Source organism: Sciurus carolinensis, unplaced genomic scaffold (assembly GCF_902686445.1).
Source record: "Sciurus carolinensis unplaced genomic scaffold, mSciCar1.2, whole genome shotgun sequence".
Lineage (NCBI taxonomy): Eukaryota > Metazoa > Chordata > Mammalia > Rodentia > Sciuridae > Sciurus > Sciurus carolinensis.
The window spans coordinates 4,645-17,038 of NW_025920655.1; the positions used below are offsets into that span (position 1 = coordinate 4,645).

The 12,394-nt window shown below is 37.1% G+C and overlaps 1 protein-coding gene across 1 annotated transcript; it reads right to left on the bottom strand.

The window, feature by feature from the left end:
* Positions 1 to 3,772: 3,772 nt before the first annotated feature.
* LOC124975873 (calcipressin-1-like) lies at positions 3,773 to 10,307 on the bottom strand. The gene is made up of 3 exons (XM_047538365.1): positions 10,165 to 10,307; positions 9,800 to 10,012; positions 3,773 to 3,874 (listed from the first exon to the last, which is right to left on the bottom strand). The coding sequence occupies exons 1-3, from the start codon at positions 10,305 to 10,307 to the stop codon at positions 3,805 to 3,807; spliced, it is 426 nt and encodes a 141-aa protein (XP_047394321.1). The 3' UTR covers positions 3,773 to 3,804.
* Between the last annotated feature and the right edge of the window lie 2,087 nt (positions 10,308 to 12,394).

Here is a 12,394-nt window from a genome sequence, read left to right on the forward strand (position 1 = left end):
AGACACAATTAGTACAATTAAGATACTCCTTGAATATACATAATAAATGAGAGATAGAGGGCTAGAGAGAGAATTTTAACAAAGGTGTTAGTTAAATATCACCACAGCAGGTCACAATCAAAGTAGCAAAAGCAGTTTCTTCCTTTATAGGGAGCTCACACCATCTTTATCTTGATTCTGAATTGCATAAGCAAAACAAAATCAGCAAACAGTGCTTTATGAATCATTATTAAATGATAGAGAATGGCCTAGTAACAAATTTAATCACACTCCAATAGATAACATGATATAAAAATTAATTTATTGGAAGTCACAAGAATGTACCAGGAAGCCACAGAAGGAATATCTGGTTAGAGAAAGAGAAGAATACTATTATAATTAAATCACTGTGTGTGTGTGTGTATGTGTATATATATATATATATAAACTTCTAGTTTACTTACAAGACATAGGCCTTGAAAACAGATTTCACTGATTTCAGCTACCTTGTTCTTCAATTGGTAGAAGTTAGTAGTTCTGGCAACCTGAAAACAGAGTTTACAAAGATCTTTTATGGCAAATATAAAAATTAAAAAAAGAGTCAATTCGGGGTGTAAAATAATAAAGCCATGTGTTCTTAGATCTCAAAAAAAATTTAAATCAAAGACATTATAATTACTTGCTCCCACTGTACATTGGAAGGCACCTCCCATTAGGGGAAAGACTACTGATGTTGAAATGTTTCCCATAAAAGTCATAGCACTGCTTCTCTGGAAAGTCTTTTGGACATGAATCAGTGTTACGCTGAGTACTTTCCTCCATTTCTTGGCCTAGTCACATTCATTACATTTTAATGCACATCAGTACAATATTATTTCTGTCATTTACTTCTATAACTGTTCCATACTCTTCCAGGATCAGGAAACCACTGATGTTTCAATAATATAAATTTTTAAAAGGAAATATATAAAGGGAATTTTTAAGCAATTCTCTGGCTAATAAACTATAAAAATATCCACCTTCATGTGGACACTGAAGCCTGGAAGGCAGAAATGTATCTTATTTTTGATAAGATTAACTAACAAAGAACTAATGATGAACTTTTGTTGTAAAACATCAAACTGAAATTTGTTCACTTTCTGGGGGGGGGAGACATTTAATGAGCCAAAGACAATAAACAAGGAAGATAGTATGTTAAAAAGGAAGTATACATGCATCTCCATTGTGTATATACTTCTTGCCACTCAGTTTGAGGATTTTCATAGTATCGCTAACACAAAACCTTCAGATCTCACTTCCCGCCACAAAGAGTTATTAATGATTAGCCCCTGTGCTGCACCTTCCTGCCCTTTGGAGAAGAAAAAAAGAAGAAAAGAGAAGGTGGAGGATTCTGGGGTCTATAAAAGAGCAAGAAACGCCCACTTCCATGGGCATACAGCTCTGGGCCCCACTTCTTTCCAGAGAAGTATGCTATCTTTGTCTTTTTCTTAAATAAAACTTGCTTTCTATGCTTGCCTCGGTGTTTCTCAGGTATTTAATCTTCAACACCGGGACAAGAACCCAATGCTGATCTCTAAGACTGGTATCATATGTATATAGGAAATATTTGTGGCTATCATGGCTTCTTATTCTGTGGTTTAAGTCAAGCCCTGCATTTACAGAGTAGGGAGGGTATTTACCATTGTGAGTAGAAGAAACGGAATAGGACTGGAAAAAAAGAATAATTTACAGAAAAGTAAGAAGAGTTGCCTAAAATAAATAGTTGATTCTTTGAAAAATATAAACAAAATTGATAAACCCTTAGCCATACTAACAAAGAGAAGAAGAGAATACCCAAATTACTAAAATTTGGAATTAACAAGGAAATATCACAACAGACACAAGTGAAATACAAAACATAATTAGAAGTTATTTTGAAAATCTATACTCCAACAAAATAGAAAATCTCGAAGACATCAACAGGTTTCTAGAGACATATGAATTACCTAAACTGAACGAGGAGGACATACACAATTTAAATAGATCAATTTCAAGTAATGAAATAGAAGAAGTCATCAAAAGCCTACCAACAAAGAAAAGTCCGGGACCGGATGGGTTCTCGGCCGAGTCCTACAAAACCTTTAAAGAAGAGCTCATTCCAATACTTCTCAAAGTATTTCATGAAATAGAAGAGGAGGTAACCCTCCAAAACTCTTTCTATGAAGCCTATCACCCTGATACCTAAACCAGACAGAGACACATAGAGGAAAGAAAATTTCAGACCAATATCCTTAATGAACATTGATACAAAAATTCTCAACAAAATCTTAGTAAATCGCATACAAAAATGTATTAAAAAGATAGTGCACCACGATCAAGTGGTTTTTAAGCAGATGATGACACATATAGGGGGTGGGAAGGGGGCAAGAATGGAGGAAGGAGGGACTCTATAGAGGGATAAGAGGGGTGGGAGGGGTCGGGGGGAGGAAAAAAAACAACAGAATGAATCAAAAAATATTACCCCGGGTAAATGTATGATTATGCAAATGGTATGCCTCTACTTCATGTACAAACAGACAAACAAGATGTATCCCATTTGTTTACAATAAAAACAAATTAAAAAAAAATATATATATATAAAGAATAGTTACCTAAATGACTTTGTATTCATAAAGAGTGCTCATGGAAGTTTCTATTTATGAAGATTCCTAAAACCAATTGCCTCAAACAGGAGGAGTATCCAGAATGCATATTAATAATTTATGTGGTTGGGCTGGGGTTGTAGCTCAGTGGCAGAGCACTTGCCTGGCACAAGTGAGGCAATGGGTTCGATCCTTAACACTGCATAAAAATAAATAAATAAATCGAAGGCATGCTGTCCATATGTAACTACAAAAAATCTTTTTAAAAAATTTATGTGGTTAAAAATTATTAAACAATGATATAAATTAAGCCTACAAATAAAGAGTATGAGCTTTAAAAATATTAAAGCAAGTCTTGCCAGATTCGGTGATGCAACACCTACAATCCCAATCCCAGTGCCATGGAAGGCAGAGACGGGAGGACTGCCAGTTTGAAACTAGCTTCAGAAATTTAGTAAGGCTTTCAGCAACTCAGTAGGGCTCTGTCTTAAAATAAAAATTCTAAAAAGGACTGAGGATATGTTTCAGGGGTAAAGCCCCCAGGGTTCAAGCCTCAGTACCAAAAAGGAAAAAAATAAAACCTGGAAAATTATACTACTACTAAGGATAAAATTAAGTGATAAATATCCTTGGGATATTTTGTCCTCAATCAATCAGCATCATATCTGACAGACAAAATGAGGGAAGATTGTGAGGAAAATTCTGAATGATATGAAAAATATGAGATTGAGATATTATCTGAATCTTTATAAAAACAGACAAGATCATGGGGCTGTGGGTGTAGCTCAGTAGGTAGAGCATTTGCCTAGCATGTACAAGCCCTGGGTTTGATTCTCAGGACCACGAATTAGCAAAACAAGATAATAACTTATTGTCTATGTTTCATTATATCTCACAGACATGACAATAGGCCAAGAAATAAGTGCAAAATCCTAAGGAAAAAAATAAAATTTTATAGCCTGGAGTTACCCTCCCAAATTGAACATTAAGGCAAATAGGAGGAATCTCTCCCTCACTACTAATTTACGGAAAAGTAAGAATAGTTCCCTAAATGACTTTCACTACCTTTATAAGTAAACTTGAGGGAAGTATATGGAGAGTAGGTATGTATTTGATAAATATAACAGAATGTTAAAAACTAGTAACACAACAAAATAATTAGGTATCTACTTACAAGGTGTTCCTTTGCTGGCTTCTTCCATAGTTACCCTGACATAGGGCTTATTAAAGTCAACTTCAATTTCATCAGAAAAAGGAACTGGCTGCCATAAACCCTTAAGAGGAGAATTAAGGAAAAGAAAGTTAAATTCAATGGTACACACTGAAATACTAAAAAATGACAGCTTTAATGAACATTGGGTTCAGTCACAATGGCACATGTCTCCATTCCAATGACTCAGGACGCCTAAGACAGGAGGATCACAAGATCCAAGCCAGCTTAGGTAACTTAAATTAAAAAATAAAAAAGATACAAAGGGCTGGGGATGTAGCTTAGTAGTAAAGCACTTTGGGTTCAATCCCTAGTACTGAAAAACAATTCAGTTATTCAATATGCTGTAACAAAAACTCCTCTTAAACTTTATAACATGAAGAAGGGTCAGGGTATGCTATTTCAAAGTGACAACTGAAAATCGGAACCTTTTACAAAGTGAGTAAATCGTGGCATGAAAAATAAATGCCTTGTTGGTGATTTCAGGGTAAAACTGAGTGATCCAATTGGAAATCTAAACAGAATCCCAACTATCTGGATCTAAAATGATGGCTCCTGCTCCTCTGCAGAAATACAGAACAGGCAACCCTGTACCATGTGACAAAACTGCCAACGTTTCTCAATGTGTTTTCATACTACTTCAACCAGACACCTGGGAAGGCAAACAGCTCCTGGGGGCGATATTTAGTATAATTATTCACTGTATGATGCTTTATACTTCAATTTTGTTTTAATGTTCATAACAGCTCTGTAAGGCAAGTAATACTACAGTAGAATTCTCAATTTAAAGATGAGGGAAACAAAGTTCAGAAGTTTGTATGAATTGTATGCAGTTATTCAAAGGCAAAGCTGAATTAAGAATGCAAGTATAGCTGGGCATGATGGCACATGCCTGTAACCCCAGAGGCTCAGGATGCTAAAGCAGGACAACTGGAGGTTTGAAGTCAGCCTCAGCAACTCAGCAAGGCTGTAAGCAACCTACTGAGACCCTATCTCAAAATAAAAAGGGCTAGGGATGTGGCTCAGTGGTTAATCTCCTCTGGGTTCAAACCCTAGTAACAACAACAAAAAAAGAATGCAAGTAAGTATGCTCGTTTCTCTGTACATTACTTTGAGAGTTCTTGCCAAACTTATTCCTAAGATTTTATTCCATTTCATGCTATAGTGAATGGAATTATTTTATTTTTAGACAGTTTCTTGCTAATATACAGAAATATAGTTGATTTGTACCTAATTGTGTAATTGTAATTGATTTGTTTATTTCTGTGTCCTGTGATGCTGCTAACCTCAATTATTAGTTTGGTTCCCCCGCTCCAAGTCTGGTCTATTTCCAAAGGTGAAAAAGTCAATTATTAGTTTTAGTATAGATTCCTTACGATTTTCTATGGGATCATGTAGTCTGTAAATAAAGATAGTTTTACTTCCTCCTTTCCAATCTGAATGTTTTCTTTCTTTCATTTTTTCTTTTTGCAGTTCTGGGGATCAAACACAGGGCCTCACACATGCTAGACAAATGCAATAGAGTCACATTTCCAGCCCTGTTTTCTTTCTTTTTATTAGCTTCCATTGCAGTTAGAATTAGTACAACACTGAGCAGAAGTGGAAATGGCAAATATTCTTGCCTCATTCTAAGAATGGGGTGGGAAGCATGCAGTATTTCAATATTAAGTATGATATTAGTTACAAGTGTTTTTATAGATGTTCTTTAGGATGAGGAACCTCCCTTTGTACAGTTTCCTGAGAGTTTTTATAATGAATGAGTGCTAGATTTTGTCAATTATCTTCTCTTCAACCATTGTAGTAATCATAATTTGAATTTTTCTCTATTTATTAATTATGGTATATTATATTATATTAATTGACTTCAGAATAGTAAGCCAATCTTGCATTTCTGAGCTAAATCCCTGTTAGTCATGCTGAAAAAACTTTCTATATGTTCCTGGACTCAATTTGCTAATATCATTAAGAATTCTTGCATCTAAGTTTGTGAGAAATTTTTAACTGTAGTTTTCTTAGGATGTTTTTCTCTGGCTTTGATATCTGATTTCACACAATGAGCTAAAAATTGCTCTGTTTTCTTTTATGTTTTGAAAGTATTTGTATAGGATTGGTATTATTTCTTCATTAAATGTTGGACAGAATTCACAAATGAAGCCATCTGGGCCTGGAATTCTCTTCAGGGGAAGATATATTTGGTTTTGCTTTTGCAGTTCTGGGGCCTGAATCTGGAGTCTCTAGCTCTACCACTGAACTATGCCCCTCAGTCCATGGTAGGCAATTTTTAATGACTAATTCAATGTTCTTACTTGATATAGGTCCAGTAAAATTTTCTATTTTATGTTGCCTCATTTTTGTAATTTGTCTCTTTATAGCTATTCATCGAAATTATCAAATATTTTAGCATGTAGTTGTTCATCATATTCCCTTACAATCCTTTTAATTCTATAGGACTATAGTGATATATACTTAGAATTTTAAATTCTAAACAGATCATATCATGATTGTACTAAATTCAAAGGCTGGAACGATATTAGTGAAAACAGTTTATCCTCTAAAAAGAATTTAGTACACAAAAAAAGATCAATGTAACTTGTTTCTAAAATATATGCTTATTCACAAAATAATACATATTTTATGATTCCTTCTAAAAGAAAATTAAAATAGGGAAAACTTGCTGGGCAGATCACACCTGTAATAGCAACTTGGAAGGATGAGGAAGGAAGATCAGAAGTTCAAAGCCAGCCTCAGCAGAACAGCAAGGCACTTAGCACTCAGTGAGACCATATCTAAATAAAATAATTTAAAAGGGCTTGGGATGTGGCTCAGTGGTTCAGCACTCCTGGGTTCAATTCCCAGTATCAAAAGAAAAAAAAAAGAAAGAAAGAAAATGAATCTTTGGTGGTGAACAAACAAATCTGGCAGAAAAGGGTACTGACCAGCAGGAGGTGTTAGAAGTCTTTTGGGAGGATATAGGTTAGTGGTATGGGATGAGATGGTTAGAAGAAAGGGTGCATGATGCTAATGGATATGGAGGTTCTCTGTGGCATGATAAAGATGTTCTAAAATGGATTATGATGATGTTTACAAAACTTCATGCATATACCTAATTTTACACTTTAAGTGCATATGTGAATTATAATGGTATATGAATCTCAATAAGGCATATATTATATGTGAAAAAACATAAAAATTATGCTTATAAATGATAGTACAGGTGGATAAAAGATCAGCCCCACTGTGTCTCTGAAAGTTAATATCAATGGTGTATATGAACAGGTTGTTAAATATTCTGAAATTTTTGTGGGCTGATTATTAAACTACAGGTAGCTTGAAAACAGTCACAAAAATCAGTAAATGAGCCAGGCATGTTGGATCATGCCTGTAATTCCAGCAGCTGAGGCAGGAGGATTGCCAGTTCAAAGCCAACCTCAGCAACATAGTGAGGTCCTAAGCAACTCTGCAAGACCCTGTCTCAAAATAAAAAATAAAAAGGTCTGGGTATGTAGCTCAGTGGTAAAGCATCCCTGAGTTCAATTCCCAGTACCAAAAAAAAGACAATAAAGAAAGAAAGAAAGAAAGAAAGAACTCATGTTGTCACTTAAGAAAGAGGTAAGTTTACAAAAACTGGATATCCGAAATAAGGAAGGTAAGACTATGATACCATCATTAGAGAGTTTTTTTTTTTTTTTTGAAAAAAGGAGTTGATTCCTGGATAACAAATTCGTTTTGAGATTGAGACAATACTTAATCATCAAAGAAATGTCAAAAAGACATTTATTAAAAGACTATTAAATAATTTCCTTAACATCTCAGTGCCCTTTAAATGAGCTTGTTTTGTTATTACATTTTTAGGAAATAAAATGTTATTTATAAAAAGCTCAATTATTATTTTGTAGACTAAATATTTAATTATATTATCTTTCATTGGTATTTATACAAAAGCAGTATAACGAATTGCAAAGTGACCTTTGCAAATACGCTATATAAATGTCGTTACTCAAAGCATACTTACCAATTCAACTCAATTACTTTACTTATTTGGGGTGGGGGGAAGCTGGGGATTGTGTCTGGAGATGCTTAACTACTTAGCTCTGTCCTCCAGTACCTTTTATTATATTTTATTTTGAGACAGGGTCTCACTAGTTGCTGAGGCTGGCCTTGAACTTGCAATTCTCCTTCCTCAGACTCCCAAGTTGCTCAGGTACATCACTTCTATGTAATGTTTTCCTTTCTATTTCTGTTTCATTAAGTCAAATGTTAAAACGAGTCTCCTCTTTATTAATAACCAGTGTATTATAACCCCAAACTAATTCAGACCAAACCAAATACAACATCATGCATATCACAGAACAATGATAATCTGTCTACTCGAACATAAAATCCTTAAAAATACCTCAGTGATTATACAGTACAGACTTATAATGGAAGGAGAATGTTAGAAAAAAATAAGAATATAAACTACTAAAAATTGTTAGATGATAATATAAATATAGTCCATATTCCCATTTGAATGTCCTACTGCCACTTAAGAGTCAACACGTATGTAACTAAATTCATCACTTCGCACTCCCATTACCAGTTCCCCTATTTCTATTAATGTGAGTGAAGCCTCCCAATGCCCAAGATTCATACTCAAACCTGTACATCATTGTGGACACTTTCTACCCTCCTCTCACTCTTAGGTTCTAGTTGCCATGTTTTGCCATTTCTCCTTCAAAATATTCCTTGAATTGCTCCTTAAATGATCCTTAAATGATCTTTCCTTTAAACTCGTTCAGTTTTTTTCTCAGAATCAAGAATGTAAAATTAAACACAAAGGGCCTCCCAAATGGTTCAGGCATTATTAATTTATGATTGCCCCTCCCACTCACTTTATTTATGCAAAAAAGTTCACTTTTACAAGCATTCTTTTTTTCTCTCATCCTTAATAAGATGAGATAAATTGATTCTCATCAGAAGATACCCATAAGATAAAGTCTGAGTCCTACTCCTCATCAATTCACCATTAAACATAGTCACTACCACCAAACTGTAAATTCCCTAAGAACTGAGTACATATTGGGCCATCTGTTCTAAGAGCTCAATAAATGTTCGTGGGAAATTGAATAAAAAAGATTTGGGATAAAGAAAGAAAAAAGTAGGACGAAATTAGAAACCAGAAAGAGCGCGAAGGAGATGCAAGAAAGGAATACACAGAACAAGACCATAAAAGAGTTTATCGGGTCAGAATTCAAGGTAGGGAAAATACAAATGTGATGTTCAACAGAAGCCAATCAAAGACAGATTAATTACCTTCAAGTTCCCTAATATCAAGTATGTTTACTGTGCTATCTACATATAGACTTAAGTTGACCTATATTTGACCAGATGGAGAAAAAAATATTTTCCGCTCCTCCAATAGCACATAACCATTCATTTTTAAAATTAAGGCATAAAATGGTTTTGAAAATGGTCCCCTTCCTCCTAACACCATTCAACCAAAACTGGCCAAAGAACCACAGGATAAAGAGCAACCGTGGAGCCTCCCCCAAACTCAGGCTTTTCTTAGAATCATGCACAGACTTTGTCGTGTTTATGAACAGTGAGTCACACTGCCGCTCAACGTGTTTCCCCCTCCCTATGAATGAGGTGCTCCCCTTCCATACCGAGTAAATGCAGGGCTGTGGCTTACGCCCCAGGGGGACCCAGGGGTTGCCTGGACAATTGGGGTGCTAATTCTTCCCCTCCAGTAACCAGACCCAGGAGCTTCGCTGGGAAGCAGCCTGGAGCCCTGGCCCAGCAGAGCCTCCGGAGCCCCTCTGAGTGCTGCGTGCGGCTGGCAGGCGCTCAGGGAACCGGGTCGGCGGGGCGCCACCCCAGGAGCAAGGACCCTTGGAGGCCAGTCCCCGGGGTCGCCGCCCGCCCCGCCGGCGGCCCGACCTCGGCGCTGCTACCCGCGCCATTTCCTGTGGACAACAGGTGTCCGCCCTCCGCCCGGCCCAACCCTCACCCGCACAGGCCGTCCACGAACACGCGGGGGTCCAGGTGGCAGGCGATGGTGGCGCTGGGCAGATCTTGCAGGTCCACCTCCTCTTTCTCCCAGCAGATGAAGCTCCAGTCGCCGCCGCCCCGGAGAAGGGCGCTAAGGGCCGAAGCGTCACCGCGGGCCGCCCCAGCACCTCGGCCGCTTCCGCCGCCGCTCTGAGCCGGCCGGTCACGCGTCCTTCATCCGCGCACTCGCGCCCGCGGCCCTGTGCTCCCAGCGGGCTGCGCCGGGCTCGCGCGCCACAGCCTAGCACTCTCCCCTCCTCGCCGCCGCCGTGAGACCCGGTTAACCACCTCGGGATTTCGCGGCTATCCGCCGCCAGCGGTCACCAAGATTCCAGACGCGCGGACTCCGAACGCCCTCCCTGCACGCCCGCGTCCAGCGCGGGAGGGGCAGAAAGCCTGTGTGGCGCCCGTCCAGCCCCGAGGGCGGAGCTCCGGAGGGTTCTGCCTCTGCTACCTCTTTTGCCCATTTCCTAATTGGATATTTTTGCTTCTCTATACTGTTGGGTTTTGAGAGATCTTAATATATTCTGCGTAGTCATTCTTGATCAAATATGCCGTTTGTAAATGTTTTCTCGAAGTCTGTAGCTGTCTTTATTTTCTCATGGGTGTTTTGCAGGGCAAATGTGTTAAATTTGGATTTGGTACAATTTACTAGTTTTTTAAATGGGATTATATTTTGGTGTTAAATCTAAGAATTATCTATTGCTAGATCCCAGAGATTTTCTCCTATTTTTATTCTAAACCCTTTATAGTTTGATGTTTATATAGTTTAACTGTAATTATTTGGGGTTAATTTTTTATAGGTATGAAGTTTAGATCAAGGTTTATATTTTTTGCCTATGAAGGTCCCATTGCGCTAACACCATTTGTTGTAAAGACGTCCTTCCTCAATTTAGGGACCCCCTTTGTCAAAAATCAACTGGGTGTATTCGTGTGTATCTGTTTCTGAGTTCTCTACTCTGTTCAATGGGTCTATGTATCTGTCCCCGCTAGCCCCAAACTGTCTTGATTATTATAGCTACAGAGTAAGTTTTGGAATCAGTTTAAACAATCCTTGATATCTATTCTTCATTTTCAAAATTGTCTATCCATTCTATTTCTTTTGTCTTTTCATTTAAATTTTAAAATAAGTTTGCCTATATGTACAAACATCTTTACTAGGATTTGGATAGAAATTGCTTTAAAACTATAGATCAATTTTGGGAGAATTAACAGCTCTTCTGTGTTGAGGCTTTTGATCTGTGAATATGGTAGTTCTTCATTTTCTTGGGTTAATTTATTTCATCAACATTTTCTAATTATCAGCATGCTTATTATGTATGTGTTTTTCATTTGTTTTTTCTTGTTTTGCTACAGATTGAACCCAGGGCCTTGAGCATGCTAGACCAAAACTCTACTGCTGAGATTTACTCTCAGCCCCTGTGTACATGTTTGTTAAGTTTATAACTAATTATTTACATTTCTTTGAGGTAATTATAGATGGCATCAACAGAATTTTTGTATGCTTATTTTTAGTATATAGAAATGCATTTTTTCCTGTGACCTTGTTCAACCCACCTATTAATTCCAGTGTTTTCATAGATCTTTTCCATGTTCTATGAGGTTGTTATTTGCAAATAGGGACAGTTTCATTTATAGTTTTACAATCAACATGCTTTCTCTTTCTTCTACTTTTAGTTTTCACTTTTTTTATCGCTTAATTGCCTGAGCTAAAACTTCCAACACAATGTTGAATACAAGTGTCAAGAGCGGACACCCTTGTCTTGTTCCCGCTCTTAGGTGGAAAGCATCCAAATTTCCACCATGGAATAACATGATTGTGATATTAAAGCTGATGTTTGTTAATTTTGGTAGGTGCTCTTTATCAAGTTGAAGTCGTTGTCTTCTGTTCCTTACCTCCTGAGTGTTTGTGTGTGGGTATTTTTGTGGATGTTCTGCATCAGTTGAAGGGATCACAAGGGTTTTCATCTTTAGCCTTTTGATGAGGTAGATTCATTAATTGATTTTGAAATATCAAACCACTCTTACTTGCTTTAAATAAATCCCTCTCTTTTATGGTCTCTAATTTTTTAGAGTGTTGGATTGAATTTGCTGATATTTTGTCAAAGTTTTTTGTTTTGTTTTGTTTTTGTTTTTAGTTTTTTGCAGTGCTGGAACCAAACCACGGCCTCACACAAGCCAGGCTAGTACTTTACTACTGAGCTACACCTCTAGAAAAATATTTGCTGAACAGATTTTTGAGTTTAAATTTTCTTTCTTTCTTTTCCACCCCCACCCCCTGTCCTTGTTTAGTTTGGGTTTCATGGTGATATCTCATGAATTGAGTTGGAAAGGGTTTCCTCCCATTTTCTGAAAGAGATTGTGCAAATCTAATATACATTCTTCAAATATTTGGTGAAATTTTCTAGTGAAGGCAATTAGGCTGAAGATTTTGCTTTCAGGAGACTTTTCATTACAAACTTCATTTGTTTCATGGTTATAGTCTTATTCAAGGTATCTATTTTATGTTGGTGGATTTCGTTATCTCAGTGATTTCTCAGTTGCCATATTTGTG

Excerpts from the sequence above, each read along its gene's own strand:
- LOC124975873 (XM_047538365.1), bottom strand. The coding sequence starts at position 10,307 with ATGGGCAAAAGAGGTAGCAGAGGCAGAACCCTCCGGAGCTCCGCCCTC. Across the intron at positions 10,013-10,164 it reads TCCGCGCGTCTGGAATCTTG|GACGCGTGACCGGCCGGCTC; the intron begins GTGACCGCTGGC and ends GCGCGGATGAAG. Across the intron at positions 3,875-9,799 it reads TTCGTGGACGGCCTGTGCGG|GGTTTATGGCAGCCAGTTCC; the intron begins GTGAGGGTTGGG and ends TCTCCTCTTAAG.